The sequence below is a fragment of the Micrasema longulum genome, unplaced genomic scaffold (assembly GCF_059751315.1).
Source record: "Micrasema longulum isolate JH-2025_06_02 unplaced genomic scaffold, ASM5975131v1 h1tg001215l, whole genome shotgun sequence".
NCBI lineage: Eukaryota > Metazoa > Arthropoda > Insecta > Trichoptera > Brachycentridae > Micrasema > Micrasema longulum.
In genome coordinates this window covers 189904-213794 of record NW_028278402.1, presented here as the reverse complement: position 1 = coordinate 213794, position 23891 = coordinate 189904, and the positions used below count along the sequence as shown (strand labels likewise).

General features: G+C 30.2%; 1 protein-coding gene across 10 annotated transcripts in view; it reads left to right on the top strand.

Moving 5' to 3' along the window:
* Positions 1-23891, top strand: part of LOC148276463 (uncharacterized) — a 65131-nt gene that overhangs the window by 9322 nt on the left and 31918 nt on the right. The window contains exon 1 of one of the 10 annotated variants that reach the window (XM_088234222.1): positions 16956-17209. The exons of 6 other annotated variants lie outside the window; for them this stretch is intronic. In XM_088234222.1, the coding sequence (XP_088090348.1) occupies positions 17178-17209 (32 nt within the window). In that variant the 5' untranslated portion in view covers positions 16956-17177. Of the gene's footprint in view, positions 1-16955; positions 17210-23891 lie in introns of those variants that run through there. 3 more of the 10 variants (XM_088234223.1, XM_088234219.1, XM_088234228.1) reach the window with 3 other exon arrangements.

Genomic DNA, 23891 nt, shown 5'->3' with positions numbered 1-23891 from the left:
TACTGTACTTGGTAAAGTTTAGTTCATCTATTAGTATAAGCAAAATTTCATATTTATTATGGTTAGGTGCTCATAAAAATTAGGAGAGTTCACTAAGACACGACAAAATATTTTTTTTTTATGATCAATCTGAGAAAAAATACATTTTGATTATTACCTAAAAATAAAGTAACATGTGTTGTGTCTGATATTACATTATTACAAAATTATGGTCTGACAGCGCTTGAGTTATGTGAGCCAATTAGGTGAATCATCAACTGATTGACGACATATTCTTATTGTGTTGTAAACATAATTTTGGTTCATCTCCAAATTGTATATTAAAATTAATGAAATATGTCAAACACGCATTCTATTAGCCATAAATTAATTATTTTCGCTATAATAATAGAAAGAATTGTATTTGTTCAAATAGCGGTTAATTGTATTTAAACCATTATATGATTTAAAATGATTTTGAACTTTTATTACCGCATAATATGAAAAACACGGTTCTCATAAAACATTGTTTTTATATTATTTTGTACCGTGGAATATTTTTGTTCGACTATGAAATAAATAAATATTTTAGTTTTTTAATGAACCACATATAACTTAAGAAATGAAACCCGCTGGTAGACAAACTTACTTTATATTATAACCAAATCAAAATACATATATACATTCATATATCAGTAATTTTTTTATAATAAATTAATAAATTGAACCAACCAACGTACATGGTATAAATGATGTCACTGTCGAATGAGATTGTCATTTTTTATGTCAAATCTTAGTGCGGATTTTAAAATTTTAGAAACCGTGGACATGGATAAAAAATATTTTGTCTTTGTTAAACTAATTGTAAGTGCCTACAAATTCTAAAATATAAAAAAAATAATATTCTTTCTTTTTTATAACTTTTTTCAAACTACCAATTAATGTTTTTGATTTTGGACACGATATCTTAATTTGAGATCAAACTCCTGTGCGTGATATTTATTGTGATGAATATTTAACATAATAAAAATAACGCTGTCAGAATGTGATTTTTTTTCTAAATGGGAGTCTGATTTTTACCTTGTCTCTGGTATTGTGGAAAACAGAATCTGTTGGCTTAAGTATAAATCATTAACAACTCTGTAAATTAATTGTTGGTTTTAAGTTTTTTCCGAAACATCACTTCACTCTCACACCCTCGCACGTCTGCTGAGAGAGACTTCCACGCCATAGGGCTTGCAACCGCAAATGCGCGTTCACTGAATTTAGTGCGCTGTTTGTGCAGAGGTTTAATAACTTTTTCTCTCGCCGTAGAAGTAGCTGATCTAAGCGTGACGAGACGCCGAGCAACTCAATTAACAACTCTGCTCCCGAACATCTGAGGGAACTATGCATTCCAGATGAACTAGCTGATAGGCGTCTTACGCTTAGATCAGCTATGTCTACGGCGAGAGAAAAAGTTATTAAACCTCTGCACAAACAGCGCACTAAATTCAGTGAACCCGCATTTGCGGTTGCAAGCCCTATGGCATAGAATGCTCTCTCAGCAGACGTGCGAGGGTGTAAGAGTGAAGTGATGTTTCGGAAAAAACTTAAAACCCACTAGTTCTCTAAATCATTTGAATAAATCCGTAGCATGTCATAACAAAATGGATTGTTTTAATTGAATTACAAATTTAAAAGCTTCAATTATATTTATATATCTATAGAATCACTTTGTAAAGCCCCCTTAAGGGTCACAAGTTATAATATTACGAAAATAGCGCTTTATTTGTTATCCATGATAACAATTATTGTGATCATGTTCATGTTGACTTTGATAATTTTTTTTCCAAAACTCTTGAGTTATTTTTAAAATAAATAATATTGTACGCAATCGTCATATTTTGAAAATATTATTTGCTTATACGTTAATTCCTTAAATACATTTACCATCAAATTTACACTTTTATATGGGTTTTTTTTTTCAAAATGATTTTAAAAACTTTTGTTTTGTAATATGGTTAGTTAGTTTAAATGTTCTTTGTTTGATAAAAATAATATGCTGCTACAGTAGTTAATGTATGGTTCAATAATTGTGTTGTAAATACTTTTGCATGAATTCTTATCAACAAATCTTCTAATTCTTCCATAACTGTTTTTTTTTGCAATTTTTTTCGTTACCATCTATTATGATGAAATGTAAGTTTGGAATGCTTTATTACACCCAAATATTTCATTTCACTAACTTCATTAAGTTTTTCATTATCTACTACAATTGACGGCGTTACTTCTTTCTATTCTGTTGTTTCCTATAATGAGGAACTTCAGCCCTACGGGAAATTGGATACAAAAAATGTTTTCTTACGCGGGGTAAAAATTAGAGCATTAAATTGTACTGCAAAGTTTCTTGAAAATGTACAGAAAAAAATGATAATAAATATTTTGATAAAAACGCACTACTTTAAATGACGTCACTGGTTCATGTGAATCAACCTATAATCTAAGAGCTATGAAAGATTTCCGGTCTGCTTGTCGCTTCTGGACCAATGGGAAGAACTGAATGAGAATAAGCGGAAATGAACCTCTGACGTTACACGTGGAGTTATTTCAGAAATACAAAACTTTGAAAAATCGTAGCGCCGATAATACGATATACAAAAATTAAAAAAAAAAAAAATTGACTTAGTTTAATAGTCTATTAACAAATGTTTTTTTTTTTAAAACCACTGAACTTCCTCATTATATATGTTTTTTTGTTAATATTTAATTTTAATTCATTAGTTTTTGGCCATAGAAATACACTATTTAGATCAAGATTCAAAATATTTTATTTGTTTTTACATTTACAATTTTTTTTTTTGCACCACAACAGGCCAGAATGCCTAATTACGGTGGTGAATTACATCACAGAGCACCCAGGCTTGAGAAAAATGTTTTATCGTTGTTTGTCTCTCCTCTCCCGGTAATGTGTAGCCAGTACATATTGCTTCTTATAACTTAATACCTCTATAAATATAATAAAAACTGGGTTTATCGCCTTTAACTCTAAACAAATCTACATTATTGAAGCAAATGCGAATGAATATTCTATTTTTCAGGTTTTAATCCTTAATTTTTGCGTGCGTATTGACTGCACATCACCGTAACGCGTGGATATTTTTGGCACAGCAAGGGAACAGTTTATTGATACAGATTGACTATCGAATTAAACTGTATTTTTAACGTCTATTTTCCTAAAGTAGTTTATAATAAGTATCGGATATAATATATCGCTATATACATTAGACATTTTGATGTTTATTGACAAACTCAAAATTAATGTTGTTCGGAAACGAAAAAAAATACCTACATAGACGAAAACAGGCGTAATATTTTTTTCATGAAAAATAAGTATTTTCCATTACATACTCCTATAACGAAAATTTTTCAGTTCCCGTTCCATTCAGTTATGAGTGTGAAATAGAACTAGAATCCAGGAAGTGTTCTTAAACCTTAAAATCCTTAAAAAAGTCGAGTTTAAAAAAATCCACCTCTTAGTGTACTGGTTGGCGTGTTTCTCTGGCAGGGTCCAAGTGAAATATTTGTTTAATGGTAGTTTGACACTGTAATATTTTACTGTCCCTGGATTGGCTTATGAAGCGTTAGACTGGTCACATTACCTGCCTGTACCACATGATCGAAATATGCTGTATGCAGGTTATTTTTCAATGCAGTTCCCTATGCACCTTTAGGTGCAGATAAGTGTTATGAAAAAAACAGTTAAATACATTATTTTAAAACCTGTTTTTAATACGTTTATTTCTTCATCAATACTCTTTTGTCTGCATCACATTTGGTAATAATGTAAAATAATGCATTAAGCGCTGCATTGGTAGGTACCTACACCAGTTTGGACCTGAAGCGTAAGACTAATTACCTTACCTTCCACGTATAAAAAATATCGAAATATGTTGCAATTAGGAAGTTCAGTGCTAAAAGAAAATTGATAAAAAAATATTTTCGTACACGCGTAAAAAATTAGAACACTTAATTGTAAGGCATTTTTTTTTTTGAAAAGTGTCTGAAAAAAAATTTACTCAAAACTGCACAAACCGTTACAGAGTGTTTATGTGCCGCGACAGATTTCAGGTTTACAGGAAGTAACTTTTTTCAACGTTTAGTGTTTTTCGAAAGCCAGGGGATTCAACTTTTAAATGTCAGAACAACTCACCGATGACAACTCATGACGTCACGGGTGGAGTAGTTTCAAAATTACAAAACTTAAAAAATCATAACGATGGTGATACTTTACACATATAAAAAAAAAAAATGGCTTAGTTTAAAAGCCTTTTAACGATAAAAAAAAAACCACTGAACTACCACATTGGAATACCAGCCTTACGTACCATTGGGCGCAGGTAGGGAAACTATAGTAATGGTGAAGATGATGAATTTTAAAATTATAATACTGAGTCAGGCTTTACAAAACCCACCATGTTCAAAAAAAGCTATACAGTATATTCGTAATAAAGTTTTAATTTTGGTGCCAAAATAAATAATCAACAGTTTATTTTTAAATTCATTCATATTTCAATTACATTAATATTTATTACTTTGACAACTATTAATATCTGTCATGTAGGATTATAAAAAGTGAATAATGTATATATTTAACCAACTAGTATCGTTGCCAAATAAAAACTCTTCAGAATTGTACATTCGAAGTAGTCGAAAAACAGGGAATAATAGATTAGAGAAGGTAAGAGATTGATTAACGAAAAGAACAAAAAAGATAGACGAAAATAAGTTATTTCTGTACTGATCTCAAATCTCGGCACAAGGTTAAACAATTTTCAACCAACAATGTTTAAGTATGTCCAAATGCTTGCAGACTGGCTGGGTTTCCTCCCTATGCAGTTATTCATATTAAAATTTATTTCAACATAGAGGGAAAACATTTTTGAGAAGGGAATATGGACGTCTAGGCATTTACAGGGCTTATGACCTGTCATTGGCTGGTTTAAGTGGCCACTTTACACACTGTGTAACATTCACCATTCTGCCTATGTTTCAACATCCACATTTCCTCAACTCTTCCATCTGTTGACTTTTGTGAAGTAAAAGAGCTGAAACTTTTATCACGTGGGTGAGATTCATCCGGCTGAACCAAATCGTAATTAATGTGATGTTTCTCCTTGGGTAACTCCTAATTTTTGTTTAAAATAAACTCATTCAAGAACATCGTCATCGTCGCACCCATTGGTGCATAGGGCATTGCATTACTACTCAAATGTCTGCTAATATGAAAAAAAAATACATGGAAGGTAAGGTTATCAGGCTCACGCTTCGGGCGCCAGTCCATGAACAATAAAATATTTATTTATCACGAAAATCATAGTCTTTTTCATAAACACAAGGTACAAGAAAAGAGTTTTAAAAAAATAGACCAATTGCAGATTTCACATGATGGAGATTGGAAAAAAATTAAATACTAAAAAAATGCTAGCAGGACCGAACCACCTTATGAACCAATATTTCTCATCCTGTCAGGAATCGAACCTAGGAGAGGTTGAGAAGAGAGTAGACAACGCGTTTAACACAAGACTACGGGGTGGACAATCTCTACTCCATTTCCCCTCTCAGGATTTTTACCGAGTACCTTATCTTTATCACACATACGTATGTATAACTCTCTTCTTCGCCAGGACACAGACAAGTTATGTGTCAGTCCAGCTCTTATGTCGGAGTTATCATTAAATGTCCCTGGCTACCGCACCCGTCACACGTCAAGCTCTCTATTTCATGTACCAGCAGTTCGTTCGAACTATGACCAGAACTCTCCACTAATACGTTTAGCTCGTGAATATAATTTAAACTTTTCCCTAATTGATCCGTTTGATATTCACAAATTAACATTTAAAATGCGCGTTTCGAAACAAACTTTTTTTTCTTATACTTAATTTATACAATAAAATTTTATTAAATTCTCAATATTTAAAAAATATATATTTTTGACACTTGTGCAATAGTATGTACACACTTGTCCACCCTTATTCCATAATAACACCCACCCACCCACCCTCTCACACACTTACACTAACACAAACACACTAGCATGTATTGTACGAGTATTTAATGTATTTCTGTGGATATCTATCATTAGTTTTATGCTCTGTATATTTTATTTGTTATATTTTTTTTACATGTATTACTGTTATTATAAAAAATATATTTAAAAAAAATTAAAAATCTAAGCGAATCATTTTTTATGTTCTTCCACTACAGTGATCTTTAACATCGATTTTTTCTGTTAATTTTATTCATGTTTTTGCGAAACATCTTCTTCTTTAGCCTTGTTCTCTCCACTGCTGGATAAAAGCCTCATCCAAACGTCTAGATTCCTTCCTATCACCCGCTTTTATCGTCCATGTTTTACCGTCTGTCGGGGCAATGTCATCGAACCATCTTTTTTGTGGTGCAACACTTCTTTTGTTTGATCTTGGTCTCCACTTTATTATTCTGGCTGTCCGCCTGCCATAAATTTTGCTTTTTTGGTACAAAATTGATAATTTTATATTCATCAAGTTAATCTATGAACATCAGCTACAGGAAATATTGACTAAATTTGGTCATGTATCCAAAATAAAACACGTTTATAGGATTTTAATTCTAGTTGATTTTTTTTAATATTCAAGAGGGTATATTGTGACGTGTTTTGGATACATTACCAAATTTAAAATTGAATTCTACCAATTGTCTGCATACACAATAAATATTGACTCAATTTAAATACTTATTTACTAACACAATACATTACTAATCCTTTGTCTATGTATTATGTAAAAGAAAAGAAACTTCAATTCAAATGTGTACTAAATAGCAAAAATATTAGTTTATGATTATATAAGAACTTTAATTCAGACAAGGCATTTACAGGGCTTATCACCAGGTCATAGGCCTTTAAAAGTCTAGATTTCTTCATATTTCCTTCTCGAAAATGTTTTCCCTCTCTGTTGCAACAAATAAAGATCTAAATACCTCCCTAGGGAGGGAATCCAACCTATCTACAAACATTGGAACATATTCATAACGTTTTTGACTTAAATATTAATTTGCGAACAAACCAGAATTCTGTCTCTGCCAGTTTTCCTTGCATGCTCGTAACAAATGTAGGCATAAATAAATATTAATATCAATAAATAAAGAAATGCTATAATATTAGCTTTATTTCCATTTTATTTTTTATCATCAATGTAGTTTGTACTTCGTGTAAAGGTTTTAGATGGTTTGTTTCAAAAAAGTATAATATGCGAGTATAATGCTATTCCTGGGGCCGTTCCGGTGTTATTAAATTGGAATTTTAACTCTTCCAGACATGTATGTACTAAATTTATTCTGTAAACAAGAAGAGCAAAACTATCTAGCATTCCTCTGGACTTACCTGAAGTTGTTTGCAAATGCCGCGAGCAATATTTTGGCGCCAATTTCAGTCTGTGGATTATTTTTAGCGGGAATTTTCGAGTTATCGCGCAACGAAATCGGATTAGTTATTGAATTTTCTAAAATTCAGTTAATGCTATTTATTTTTTATTTAAATTGACATATAAGTTTATGGTACAAAACAATAAAATATCATAATCGTCATCATTCCCTTTCCGCACACAATGGTGCATAGGGCACTGCATTGGTACACCAATTGCAGCGTATCTTGATTATTTTTAGTTACATGAAGGTAAGATGATCAGTCTTACGCTTCAGGTACCAGTCCAGGGGTTACGAAATATTTTGGTGTGGAATCACCTTTTGAAATTAATTTTTCATTTCAACCATGTTGGGAATCGAACCCGAGACCTCTCACATTGTAGGCAAACGCGTTGAGTATTACACCGCGTCGCTGATAATCGAATATACAGAAGCAAATAAAATATTCCCATCATGCCACTTTTTGTGGCATGTTAGTGGAGATTTACCTATATAAAATTAATCCTACTTAATAATATACATAAATATAAATATACATAAACATACATATCCATACGATAAAAGTTCAAGTAAAGTTCAATAAAGTAAAGTAAACAGTAAAACAAAAGTTTTTGTTTTTTTTTTAAATAATTCAATCAACACATATTACATATTTATGAAATATGCATATATGCGTCTACTTACATAAAAACCCAGCAATATGTACATTAGAGTGGGCCAATGATGAATTAAGGGGTCTAAAAAGTTGCTTTTTGGATCACATTGAACGGAAAAATTATTTAAAAAAATATTCCATGCTAAGTTTGGCTCTCAACCGAGGTTTAAAGTTTATAACTGTCTGAACATTTTGTTTATTATCCATATTAATTAAATTATTTTTTGTTAATAAAGATATAACTTAATCACATTACAAATTCAAACACGTTTTAAAACTACCGAAATGCAAAAAGTTTACACTCTGCGGAATTAATTCCATTGAGCGCCTGGCTAATTTTGATAATGCTACCCATTTATCACAAAACAAAATGCAACTTACGCCCTTAGATACTTACTTAATAAGGTTTAGTGCACATTATGAAATTTAATTTGACTAATTTTATTTTTAAATGCGAAATGACAGCCGGTTTAGCGCTAAAAGTTGACTTTTTCGAAAACTTCAAGATCAGGTTGAGGGCTTAAAGTAGCTTCAATTTTTTTTTGATATTTTTCGCATTCCGAGTAATCCAAAAGGCAACTGTTTAGACAGACCCCTTTCATTTCAAAATTCAGAAAAAAAAACTATCCGCCCACCCTAATGTACATACATTAATATAAAACTCTTGGTCGAGTAGCGAGTAGTCTTTTTATGTCCTCGTTGTTTTTATTTAAATTAATCAAACCAAAAACTTCATGTTTTTTTTATGTACATAGAAATTTTTAAATATTTTTATACGTTCTTAAGTTTATGTTTGTATTATCATCCTTATTCGACATTTTTTACCGCATGAGAAAGTTTTTTTTATCAAAACACGATATTCGCCCTAGATGGCGTTTCGATTTTGATTTTTTTTTAATTTAAAGCCAGTATTGAGCATGTTTTCGGAGTTAAAAAATATCAATGTAAAAAGTATCAAAGGTTTGAAAAATGATTTTTTATCATGTATTAATCCCTAATTTCAACAGTTTATATTAGGTACTAATGAAATATAATCGGAAATTATGAACTCACAATGAAATTACCTTCAGGTTAAGTTGTAAGGTGTAATTTTTTAAAACAAAGGTTGTTCACACCATTTGACGCGAATCACAAAAACCCTCTCTTGAAAAATTACGTTTCAAGCGCATATCGTGTTTTGAAAAAGGGTAATTACAAAATAACTTTTTCGTTCTGCGGGTGAATTTTAACAACACAGAAAACCAGCGCTTTATAAAAATCACATTTAAACTACTGTGATCTAACCGGGAATCGATCCTGTAGCTCCCGTGCATGAGGTAAGCATCTTAGCCATTACAACATGAGAGACGTCATTCAAGCAACCATACTTTAATATGAATCAACGTTCGCGTATTGTCGAACCTTGTTTTATTGTTGACATTATATCGTATTTACTGCATTTTGTGGTTACCTACCGTAATCGTATTGTATGGGACTCGTCGCACATTATTCATTCAGTGTGTATCAGTTCAATTTTAAAATAAAATGCTAATTTTTCAGAATATGGTTTTATAATCTAACATACTTTCAAAAAATACAATTTATAACATTTCTTGATTTAAATTTGAACAAAAAGGTTTCAAACTTTTTACCAAGCTCTTTCTTGTATCATTTTCAATATATTTGCAAGTTTTAAGCAATTATTGTTTTATACTTACCCACCCACACACACGCACCCTCTCCCTCACTCATTTACGCATACACACATTAACATACATATGAATACAAACGTCACACACATAAAATTACGTTAACTATTTTCTTATATATTATGTGTCATTAGATTTACAGTGGATTTTTTTAATTGGCTTAAGTATTGTTAATATTTTCTACTTATTTTGTTTATGTAATAGCTGTAAAAACCCCAAATAAAATAAAATATCTTATCTATTATTTTTTATTACATGGCATCATATATTTTGAATTAACTTCACCTAGGATTTTATGCAAAATTTATTTAATGAATTTTAAGTAATTTGGGTTATTTTAAGTGCATTTCTTTAAATAGACCTAAAGAAAACTATTTATAATGAGAATATTTTCACCTAAAATACAATTGATTCAAATGAAGAAGAGACCGACTGAACTTCACTCGATTTCCTTAAACAGGTTTTTTCCTGAGAGGAGCCACAAAATAAATTTGAAAGATTAAATATAATAATAATAATATCTGAAGCATTAACTTTGTGGTCAAACATTTTACTAAATATATTAAATATTTGTATGTAACCACTTACCGACTTTCTTATGTCAACCAGTTTTGAGACGTACCCGTCTCTTTGTCAGGATACCTATTTAACTAACATGCGAAACACACTATATGTTAAGTAAATAACAGCATTTATCGATATTATTCCTTGCCGATTACCTTTCGTTCCCATCCTTCCTTTGACCCATCCTTATGGTACCTACCTAACATCAAGATAGAAGATATTCAAAATTAGAAGATTCGGATTTAGAACAAAAACAAAACAACATTTTTGACTTGACATAAAATCGGATAAAAAGTGGTTGGAATCGTCGCGCGTCGTGGAAAACATTGTTCCATTTAATAGTTCATTTTGTCATCCAGTGCCAGAAATTGAAGAACATTCAGATCATATTAAAGGTAGCTAGCTATCCATTCCATATTCCTATCCTTTCTCAAATATTTCCCAATAACAAAACTGAATGAAATTCGTCTTTCATTTACAGTCCGCCTTTTCGTTATCACTATACAGTTTCACCATTAAAAATTCCCTTCATATTAAACATCAATTATCTCAGTTTGGGGTTAGTGTGGCTTAACATGTTTTTAAACAACACCATCCACACATGAATTGGGCGTTTATGTAAGATACTACGTTAATTAAGGGAATATTAAACTTACAGAAACTTTGCATTTTATTTCCAAAAGTTTATTAATTATTCCTCATGTTTAATCTGCGATAATCACTATGTGCACATGTAATTAGATTTTTTTTAATTCGTCATAAAATCGTATGTTTGATTGAGAGATATCAGGAATGTCAACTTTACCTTCTTAGATAATACAGGAAAAACATATTACTTTCTTTTTAGAAGAAAAACACGTATTCTGTAAATCCTGCACAGTCCATAATACTATGGAGTTGCATTCATGCATATGTATGCATAATGTACATTGTACTCGTACATGCAACGGATGTTAAAGTAGGATTGATTACATTCATAAGTAATTATTTTTTTCTTCTTTGAATATTAAAAGAAATAGTACGTACGCAATAAATATGTAGTTGGATAATTTATATAGCGCCATTTTTGTGAAAATCACCTCAAGGGCGCTGTCCAATTAATAAATATCCCAGTACGTCTTGCAGCTACAGAGCGCATGGACGGTTGGGATTCTAGTTCCTCGTTTTCAATTAAGATCAATCAAAAATTATAACAGATATGAGCTAGATTACAGGACGTCTTGCAGCTGCAGAGCGCATAGACAGTTAGAAATTTAGCCCCCATTTACACATTTTAAAAATTGACAAATAAATTTAGGGTATTAATGATACTAAAAAAATAAAATAATATGAATAATAAAATAGATTAAGATTACAACACGTCTTGCAGCTACTAAGCGCATAGACGATTGGAATTCTAGACCCCATTTACAAAATTTAGGTATTTTAAAGTTGATATATGAAAGCTAGATAACCAATCATCGTGCAGCTACAAAGCGCATGGACGAGTGGAATTCTAGCAAAGTTAGAATGATATCAATAAATTTATAAAAAATAGAGCATAGTAGTAAGTTTTTCAAGTGTTCATGCCAAGAAGTAAGCAATAAAAAACTAAATAAATAAAGCACTGTATCAACTCCATGGTTAACAAAGGGAGATAGATGTCCGATGAGAATCTTTTGTAGACAGTAGGTAGATACCGTCACCATGTGGCCCACTGGCTGCTGGAGAATATCTGGAAACGCACGTGTGTAGACAAGTGTGTACGCAAACCATAAAGGTCAAGCAGCACTACAGAGTCGCTGCACTTCAGCGGCGCTGCGCGATAAAATTTTGTATGGAGTAACGCGCTGTGTAGTGCAGTGGTGGTATGGTTTGTTTCATCCAAAACTCAAATGTTTTTTTAAATATTATAATATTATTTAGATATTTTTAATACAAAATTTTGTGACTTCAAAAAAAACTTTTTGGAACGCTGTAAAATGAAACATCTGCCAGTGTGTAATAAGTTTATGTTCCTTTAATTATTAACATATTACAACAGAGATAAAGAACATTAAGGAGAAGGTAATATAGAAGTCCAGGCATCTACAGGGCTTATGACCTGTCATTAGCTGGTTTAAGTGACCACTTTACACACTGTGTAACATTCAGGTCATAAGCCCTGTAGATGCCTGGACTTCGATATTACCTTCTCTTAAATGTTCTTCATCTCTGTTGTAATATGTAAATATAAACAGCTCCCCAGGGAGTTGAATCCAGTCTTTGTCTACAAAAATTTGGACAAACTGAAAATATTGTCCTTTAATTATGTTTATTTTATTAAAATATAAAAATTTTGAATTGGTCAATTATATTATGAAAATCCCTCCTCCACTCCTCCACTCTACTTCCTCATCCCTTAACCTTCTTACGAGCTCTTTTTTTCTCATGTCTTTTATAATATATTATTTTTCTCTTTACTTTACTGTTCTCTCATTATATTTGTGAAAAACTTTAACTGGATGCATATACTAATTTTTATATTTTGTATTCTTATAAAACAACTGTTGTTTTTCCTTAATAAATAAAAAAAAAAAATTAAAAAAAATATTTGATTATAAAATTTGTATTTTTTTTTCTCTGTTATATACTGAGTCAAAGTCAAAGTCAAACATTAGAAAATTGTAAACATTTTCTTGCTTTGTTTATAATTGTAAAATAAACGTACTAGAAAATATTCCAGAACCACCACTTACCGAATTTTCTATGTCTACCGGTTTCGAGACGTTCCCATCTCTTCGTCGCGCCATTTATAATAACACCAACATGCAAATCCTACTTTATACCTTTACATGGTTCTTCACCGACTATTTTGGTGAAGGGTACGTCTCTAAACCGGTAGACATAGAAGAGTCGGTAAGTGGTTGTAAAGGCATATTTACTAACATATTTATTGAAATGTTTGACCTTGTTAATGCTCTAATTTTCTTGACTCCTCTTTCACAGTAGTAGCAGCTCGATTGTGGAATAATCTACCTACTTATGTTATATTCAAATCAAAATTGAAACGTCACAATCTTTGAATGTGGTGTGAGATGTTTGAGATGTTCCTTTCTCCTTTTTCTTTTCTTCCCATCCCTTCTCCACTCCTCTCTTTATAGTATAGTGTAAATTGTTAGTTATTTTTTGTTTTAAATGTTAGTATGAAATTATTAGATTTTGCATATTTACCTAGAATATGTCCTTGTACTTTTGATTTTCTCAAACAGAACGGTTTGGGTAGATAGGAAGAAATTTCCTTAAAGCAATATGCCCGCCCTTATATATGTATAAATTGTTTGGATATATAAAGTTTTGAATAAATATTTTATTTTTATTAAATACTACATTGATACTGTGTCAAAGGTTTGCTGAACCGTTAAAAATGAATAAAATGGATATGTACCACTTTTCAACAACACAAAATTAATGTTTCAAATATAAATTTTATAAAAAGTGATCTATTTTTGCGTATCGATTTAGTTTAGTTGAGATAACTAATCATTTTTTCAAAGCTACCGACTTTATGTTGCTCATGACAATATGACAAACAAATATATGTACCTATAATAGTTTCCACGTAAAAATTAAACGTGAGATATGTAATTGTGCGCTGGTTAATAATATTTTTAAAAATATTCACTAAATAGAATTAGTTAAGATTCTGTATTCTGTATTCTGTCCGCCTGGGTTCGTGCATGTACGCCCTGTGGGCAAATAACAGTAAAGGTACAGACGGACCTACATTGGCGCCTCACAGATGCAGTTCTGACCGGCAGAAATGCAGCAAAAATAAAACCATGCACTTACGAAAGCTCGGCGTGATACCAACTAGAAATCTCAAAACTGTATTATTTTATTTAAAATTTTATTGAACGTATTTTGAATTGCACACAATTTGCATTTAAAAAATACAAAAAAGATCATAACATAATAATTAACAATCCTCACCGATCCAATTTATATGGCGTGTCGACGGTGATCTTTTTGAAAAGGGGCATAATATTAATACTACTAATCATTGCATTCAAATCTACTACCTAAACTGCATTTTAAGAGCGAGGAAAAAAACTGTTAATTTATATTTAACTGGGGTGTTTTACAAATTTTAAAAATTAAACAATTTATGTTTATTTCATGTAGGTTTGCTTTGATTGTCGTTGGTAAAAAATAAAATATAGCCAACGCGTCTTATTTATTAAAAACAGTTGCTTGATAAGTATCTAAATAATAATAATAAATGCTATTTAAAATCGATTAAAATAATATGTTTGGCAAAAATAAACTTTCATTCGATTAATATGGACCGATTTTTTTTTCGTACTCAAATTGAATTTTCACACAGAACACAATGAATATCCATATAAATTCAATGCTTAGTAATGAACTGAAAATAAATATTGTAAAGTATGTCAGGTTCTAGCTAGGGTGTTCTATCCTTTTTTACTTTCTCTGTGCGCGTATGTCGTGACAAAATGTAAAGTTACTATAAACGATAGGATAACAATATAATTTTTAGAAAAACTTCTAGAACGTTTTTGTAAAAAAACTTGCGTTTTCAAAAATTTTGTAAAAATATTTTTTTAAATAACCGTTTTCGTGGTAGCGTCGAGGAATCACGAATTAGCGGTTCAAAGTTCAAACACCGCTCTACCACAACTCAATTTCAGTTTTCTAACATAGTTATTTATCGACTTGTCAAAAGTGGCACAAAATTTTAATACTCAAAAATTAAAAATTAATCGTAATTTATTTTTCTGACAAATAAAAATTGTATTAGATTGAATAATTACTCGAACGGCAATATTATCTCCATTTTACCTTCACTGTAATCACTTTATCTTGTTAATTGGAGCTATTAAATCATATAATTATTGTTTTAGAAATTGAGTTAATATCTGTATGATTAGACAGTTTTTCACCTACCGGGAGAAGTGTTTCTACTGCACGCAACGGCGAGCAACCGAGAATATGTGGAGATACTTTATTACTTCCAGTGACGTAGGATATTAGTTTTTACAACGTTATTTATCTAATCAAAAGCTTATAATAGTCCTGCCCAATGAGATTTTGGTCCTCTGTAATGAATTAGAAAATTACTTTAATTGGAAGTAAATAATGCGATCTATTTTGGCATAATGTTAAGTTATTTACAAACATTAATATATCGTCGTTGCACATCAAATATGGGCTATGTGACTCGGATCACATTCTGAGAAAATTATCAAATGCGACTTTTTGGCTTAAAGTAATAAATATTTAAATAAACATATTACTTTATTGAAAAACACTGTATTTTTCCTACTTCTTCCATACACAGAAGTGTTATTTTTGGTTTAGGTTTTTTTTTTAAAATTGTTTTTATCGATTTTCTCAGAACGTCCTCCGAGTCACATGGCCCATATTTGAAGCTCAATGACGATATGGTAAACAAGTGCATGTTTAATATCGGCACAGTGTTTTTTTTTTGTTTTTACGTATGAATTTTTGCTAACTTGTAAGGGAGAGTTGGACCAAAAAAGTGTCATGATCATCATTACTATTTCTCGTCCACCCTGTCACAAATATAACTTTAGGCATGGTGGGTGAACTTCCTTTTAAGGATTTTTATCTGAAAGCAGCCATCGAGTCGAAAGCACTCATCCATGGTTCTGATTCTATTTCACACACAGAACTGTATTATTCATCCACCCGGATACATTTTTTTTATAATCGGGTCGTTAAATAGAATATCTGTATTTTTAATGAAAAATGTAAGTAGTTGTTTCTCAAAAATATTTTGATTTTGCCTATATCAATTGTTTTCTCCATCCTCACAGGCACAAAATAAAAGAATCATAATCTTTATTTCATTTTCGTCAAAACTGACATAATAAGTAACATGAAATGGACGAGTAAGTTGTTGAGATAAAACAAACTACTTTGAGAAAAACGCAACTAAAATTCTAGTTCTATCTTTTTCAACATATTTTTTGTAGTTATCGCTTACATGATACCTAAAGATATTTAACAATACTTTATCATTGTATATTTTTGCACCACAACCGACCAAAAGGCCTAATTATCGCCTATTTAATATGAAATGTTAGTTGAAAAATAGGATATATATTTAACATATTAATTTTACAATTCAATTAATGAAATTATTCTAACCACCTGTTATCGGTAGACAAGTACTTAATTTGTATCAATCGCATATTAATCAAACTAATGCAATAATAATAACGTAGTTTTTGGATAACTGTAAAATACATTAATTATAGGTTTTTTTTGTTAATAAAATTGAACTGAGGAAAGAAAACAGCTTCTTATATATATTATTAAATATACATACTTGTTATGTGGTTTTAACTTTATGAAATTCGCAAGCGAAATCTTATTTAAAAATGTACTTTTTCTGACTCACCTGTTTACAAAACAGCATCTTTCTCAGTAAACTTACACATAAAAACAGTATTCAGCACAGCACATTAAGATGTCACTTTAGAAAATGAATCACAATCCTCAGCTGTATTTGTCACAATTGTATTTTAACTATATTTAGAAGATTCGTCGTGTTAGTGAGACGCCAATGCCTCAGTAGTCCGTATATACTTCTCGTTGCATCTGATATTTCTGGATTGGTCATACACCATATTTGTATTATGCTAAAGGTCTCGAGATCTTAGTCGAACTCAACACCCGGCCACCAGTGGTCCTCTTAAACACGAGCATCTACGTACGAACTGACCAATCCGGTGCTACTTTGAAAGTTACCGTTATTCGAGAAATTCTCGCCAGCATAACAAATAATTGTTTTCATTTTTTCGAAAAGTTTTTTGTGAATCGGTGGAATATCTTTGATCAAAATGACGAGTATTATGTCTAACCCCGCGCATGGGTAAGATTCAATATAAATTTTTATTTTTATCATTTCGTATAAATATTTTTGTAAGCCAGTTGAACATTTTAATGAATTTTGGTATCTCTATTTTTAGGAATATTATTTTAATATATGTGTAGGAATATTATTATATAAGACTTTTAAGTAGAACTTATTATTTAAAAATATTTTAATGGAATTAAACGATATTTTGGGTAGGTAGGAAGAAATTGCCTTAAGGCAATATGCCCGCCCTTATATGTATATAAATTGAATGTGTATAAAAAGTGTTAAATAAATAAATATTTTACGCATGTTAATTATTTATTAAAGTTAGTAAATACGTTGTACACATTTAAATATTATAAAATGATAATTAATCAATCTTATTACAATACCAATATAATCATATAATCGGTCAGTTATATATTTATGAGGAATTTTAGCGGAATCAATGTATCTAATTACCGATTATAAATTAAAACTTTATTATAAATATTACACAAGTTTAGCATATTACACCAGAGATGTAGAACGTTTTAGAGAAGGAAATATTGAAGTCTGTTTACAGAGATCAGTCATTGGCTGGTTTAAATGGCCACATTACACATTGTATAACATTCATCATCCTGCCTATGTTTAAACATCCATATTCCTTCAATACTTCCATATCTTGTTTTCTGTAAAGTTTTGGCGCTGAAACTTTTATTGATGCGGGTGAGATTCATCTGACTAAATGGCTAGACTTCCATGTTCCTTTCTTAAAAATGTTTTCCATCTCTGTTGTCATTTCTTAATAACTTCCTAGGGGGGTGAACTCCAGTCCATGTTTACAAAAATTTAGACACACTCCAAATATTTAAGATTACACACTTTTGTTATTAGTATCACAACTTTGTTTTTACAACACATCGTTTAAAATATTTTCTAATAAACCATCATGAAATAAATCTTGATTCATTCAATAAAATTCTAATTGCAATGTTGATTACACGTAATGTCTAATTTAGAAGTAAAATTCGGTTGGATTAACTGTTTACAAAAACATCTTATATGTCTACATTTTTTTTTTCTTTAAAAAAAGAAATATTTGCGTTCTTATGATTTACCCAAATATTTAATTTTGAGGGCCATTCTCAACGAGTTGTAAATAACTCACTATTAGAAAATGGAATCAAGTTGGGGTAGAGTGGGATTCGAAGCACGGACCTTTGGTCTGTGAGTCCGAGACACTAGCCACGGGACCACAACCCAACATTGACTAACCTTTCACGTAAACTCTACAAATCATTAACTTACAATTACAGCAACTAGTTAAATAATATTCTACTCTTTCTAGGAATCTAGGAAAAAAAATAATTAAGAAATATTTGCATTTTTTATGATTCATTTGAATATTTCAATTTTGGGGGGCATTTTCAGAGAGTTGTAAATCACTCACTATTAGAATGGGAACTAAGTTGTGATGGAGTGTTCGAACTTCAGACCTCTGATCCGTGAGTCCGCGACACTAACCACGGGACCACAATTCGGTTCCAGACCGACATAGTTTATTTATTTATTTAACACTTTATATACATATGCAATTTATATACATATACGAGCGGGCATATTGCCTTAAGGAAGTTTCTTCCTACCTACCCAAATCATTCAGTTTGAGAAAATTACAAGGTTTACTACATTTTGAGGTAATATGTTTTATTTTTTTTAATGACTTTTTGGAAAAATTTCATTAGATATTTTTTTTAAACTTACGATAAGGAATGTTCCTCTGAAGTTTTGCGGTCTGGCCCTGAAAAACCGTGTATACCATATATCATTTTACGTTTAAATTAAACTGTTTTTTGTTTTTTTTCTTCTTTTGTATGGTATATGCCTTTCGACGTGGGCACAATTCAATATATTTTTTAAGGCAACGTTTTTGTTTGTGAACATTTTTTCGAGAATTCACAAATTTCAAGTATACGTTTTTTAACAAAAAAAAAATGTATTTATATTTTTTATTTTTTTGTGGGAAACTGTATTATTCAAACATACATTCATTACATGAGTAACATAAGGTAGATAAACGTGTAGGTGTAGGTACTTCGATATCAATACAGGTATTATCAAGTATCCGATTGTAATTTAAATCTCACAATTTTCTTCACTTTCCCGCTTCATTTCTGATTACACAATCTTAATCATTTTACTTTCAAACGTTGAGAAGTGAAATTGTTTCTGCGTCAAATAAAAACATTAAAAATTTAAACTAAACACACATTTTGATAATTAGGAAAAACAAAGATATTTAATTAAACGTCGTCTGATTATTTTTAATTACAGGGCAACTATGTACCTATATTAATTCGTTGTTAATCAATAATTAATTCCCACATCAGTAACATCATGTGAAATAAGTTTGCTTTTGTCTACATTTAAAAAAAAAAAAACAAGTTATTTTATTTAATGGGATTGCATAAACATATATTTTTTAAATTAGTAGTAAGTATGCTCGTATGCTGCTGTAGGCATTCCTGTCACAAGGATCAACTTTAAATTACAGAGAGACATTACCTATTACTGTATTATTTACGAACATTCTAAAATAAAATAAAAATAAATAATTTTATATAAATTGTACAATTCAAGCCAATTGTACTTTATTAGTAGGCTTCGTGGTGTAATGGTCAGCGCGTTTGCCTACCATGCTAGAGGTCTTTGGTTCGATTCCCGGCATGTTTGATATGAAATATTTCATAGTATTTCATAGTCCCTGGACTGGTACCTGAAGCGTCAGACCAACGACTTTACCTTCATGTAACAAAATTGATCGAGATATGCTGCGATTGGTGTACCAATCCAATGCCCAATGCACCATTAGGTGCGGAAAGGGAATAATGATGATGATGCTGAGTATGCAATAATTTAATCATTCTTCTTTCTTATATTATACTCGTATATTAAAAAGCATAATAATTATGCAATACTATTGTTATTAAAAATTCAAGAATTATCGATTTTTTACTAACTATTTTATTAATTATTTTTTTCATAATCCATTTTAATATCTTTCTAAAACATTATTCAATTTAATACCTGGTTGCGGTCCCGTGGCTAGTATTGCGGACGCGCAGTTCAGAGGTCCGAGGTTCGAACACTGTTATTTACAACTCTTTGAAAATGGACTCCAAAATTGAAATATTTAGGTAAATCAATAGAACGCAAAACAATATTTTTCAATAAAAATGTTTTAGGTTTTATCATTACATTTCCTTTTATCTATTTTTGCATTTTTTTTTTCAATTTTTACAATACTTTTAATTCAATTTAATCATTTATTTTGCTCATTTTATAGAAATATGTATTTAGTTAGTGTTTACATGTAATTGATGAAAAATAAGTAGTGTCGATTTTTTTTTCCAATATTTATGTGTATTATGTATCATTTTTAATTGTTTTTAAACCAAATAAATAAATTTCAAATGTTTAATTTATTTACCTTTATATTTTGTGATGAATATTTACTACTGTATCCCAATATATTAAGTAAAATGAAAAGATAAATATTATATGTCAATAAAGGTTTTTATTTGGAGAAAACAACCTGATAATTGGTAACTTGTTTATCAACATATATACAAAAATCAAAAATGTTACCTGTGTGGATATTCGCTAATAAGCGGAATGAATGGGGAATGTTGTAGTACCTACTTAAAGTGGCCACTTAACCCAGCTAATGACAGGTCATAAGCCCTGTAAACGCTCGAATATCCATAAATCCTGAATTTGAAAAAATTCTACCTCATCTCTGTAGGGATATAAATAAAAAAAGGGAACTTGGGTATTTTATTTAGAGCTTTTTTTAGATGTTTACAACTTATTTTCGGTCGAATATTTTATTAAAAAATGAGTTAGGTTGTAAATCGCATAATAATAAATCATGTTGTATATATTACCTCAAAGACCAGCATTTTGTAGTCCCAATATGGTCTTGTTTTCATATTATTTTAATTTATCGCATGTTGTAATCAATCATAGATCTTGAGAAGCAAACGAATCATATTATGAAACATGGATTTTTCACATGAGATATTATTTCGCCATTGAAGAAACACGTTGTATAATACTAAAATAAAAAAGAAATTCGTATTGGTACGGTATTAGAAAATTGTTATTTTATGAAAGTAACTATTATTTATTGAAATCTGTATTTATTAAAAAAGGAAAAAATATTTTAGAACTAACATGGCTTTAAATTACTTGTATTTGACTTGTTTTACGTTATCACTTTATAAACTGCGTAATAGTCGCCATTCTGCCCATTTTTTCATTTCTGCTGCAGGCTTATTCTGTCACAATTTCGTTTCGTAAGTTCGTTCATTCGTCATATATCCATCTCATTCTAACGCAATTAAAACCGTATTTCGCTCTCGTTCCCTCTCATACGATACGAATTTTATTATTTTTATTTTATTTATTTTTCACGCCCATAAGGCTTTTACACACATGAAAGTTATATAAATATGAGTATATAAACAACATTAAATTTAAAAAATACAATATAAAGCAACAAAAGATAAAACAGTGTTTAGAAGTAAAGTTGGTATAAAAAAAAAGAAGATGAGTATAAAAACAACATAAAGTTTTTTTTTTAAATACAATATAAAGAAATAAAAAATAGGAACAGTGTTAAGAAGTATAGTAGGTATAAAAATAAAAATAAAAAGATGAGTGTATTGACAACAATTTTTTTTTTTAAATACAATATAAAGTAATAAAATATAGAACTGTGTCTAGAAGTTAAGTTGGTTTTTAAAAAAACTATAATAATATATATATTTATAAATATTTTTTTTATTTTTTTTTTTAATAAGCTAAAGAAATGCAGTTAAAGGTTTAAAGCAGCTAGGTACATAATGTTATAAAATAAAATATGAACAGAATATTAAGTTATATTTGATATGGAACATATACGTACATTGATATTTAAAATTTACAAGACTCACGTTAAAGACATCGAATTTACGAAACGAATAAGTTACAGCATAAGGCCACAGTGGCATGATGTTTATTTTATCGATTTATTCAAAACAAGAATCTTAGATCAGAATCATAAGTTATTACTGAATAATACATGCGTTTAGTGACCTACATGTTAAATTTCGTCTGACAACTTCACTTACGCGAAGGAGTTCAAGGCACAAGGTCAATCGTCAGTCACTTCCATATTTGGCTATGTGGCACAAAATCCGCTATACTGCAACGGATATATACTTTTACTTTTAAATTGCGCTATACCGTCAATTGTTTTGTTTTTGATTTGAAATAGTTCATAATTTATGCCTCGAAGCCTCTAAGTAAAAAAAAATATTGCTCGGATAACCTAGCCACTGCGCTGTATCTTGTTAAATTTTTCAGTAAGAATAATTCATATTTATTCATTTATATTAGTTTTTCTTGTATCGAATGATTATAATACCGAATACACGCCTATGTTCGGAGAAAGTTCAATTTCATAAATAGGATCGTAAAGCAAATTACGAAATTTCAAAATTTTCCTTCTTTTAAAAAACATGCACTATCCTGGATTCAAACTAAAGATACGAACTCTTTTTTTCTATGATTTATTTTGTTGCCCTTTATTAAGGTTTAAGGAATATTTTTGTGTGTTTTTAATATTTTTTATTTCCTTTTTTAATTACTATAAAAAAACCATATTATATTTTACAGAATATCTTATTTTTTCTTTCTTATGTTACACAAAAATATTATAACTGTCCATTATTTATTAAAGGAGCAAAAATTCATTAACATTTTCTTGTATACCCACAAACAGGCCATGCCTTTGTGGGAGTTTTTGTTTACTATTTTTACTACATATTACTATGTATTTCATTTTTATGTAATTATGCTTTATTTTTGTAATACTCTGTTTTATCATTTATGTTTATTGTAAAAAAAAAACAAAAAAAAATTTAAAAAAGCATTCAGAACTCAGTGTCTCACTTTTCACTCTTCACAAATTTCTCAGTCAGTCCTTAATTTTAAATATTGCCTCCGGCGAAGTAACCCAATATTTTTATTTTATTTATACCAGTAATTTGTAAAGTAATTACCTTAGTAAAACGTTGTAAAGTTACAAGTCATAAAATAAACTTCAAGAGTTCGAAACAGAAAGACGGCGTTTTTATTTTAGCAAATTACACGTAGAGTTTACCTTTTAAAAGTTTAGTTATGACTTATAAACCAACATGTATGGATGAAAAAAACTTCTTCATTCCCTTTCTGCTCTAGGGCTCTGTATCGGTACACCAATCGCAGCGTATACACCTTATTAAATAAATAACCATGTCGGAAATCGAACCCAAGACATCTTTTTTGTTATATGCAAGGATTTATCCAATATGTTTATCTTTAGGTTATATTCAGTTGACTAACATTTTTCACCGTAGATAACAATAATAAAAATAAAAGCAGAATCTGAATAAACAAAATAACTCTAGAAATATTACATTAACAAATAATAAAAAAAACAGCCGTAAAAGTTGGACGCAAAAAAAACAAAAGAAGCTAAATACCACCATTAAATAACTTAGCCTGCTTGATCATCGATTACAGTTCAGAAGCTCAGCTAGGTTATTTGTCGCAGTAATCCGACTGTTTAGTTTGCATTAAAGCTTCCATCGAACCTATCGAACATTGGGCAGTATATTAGAAG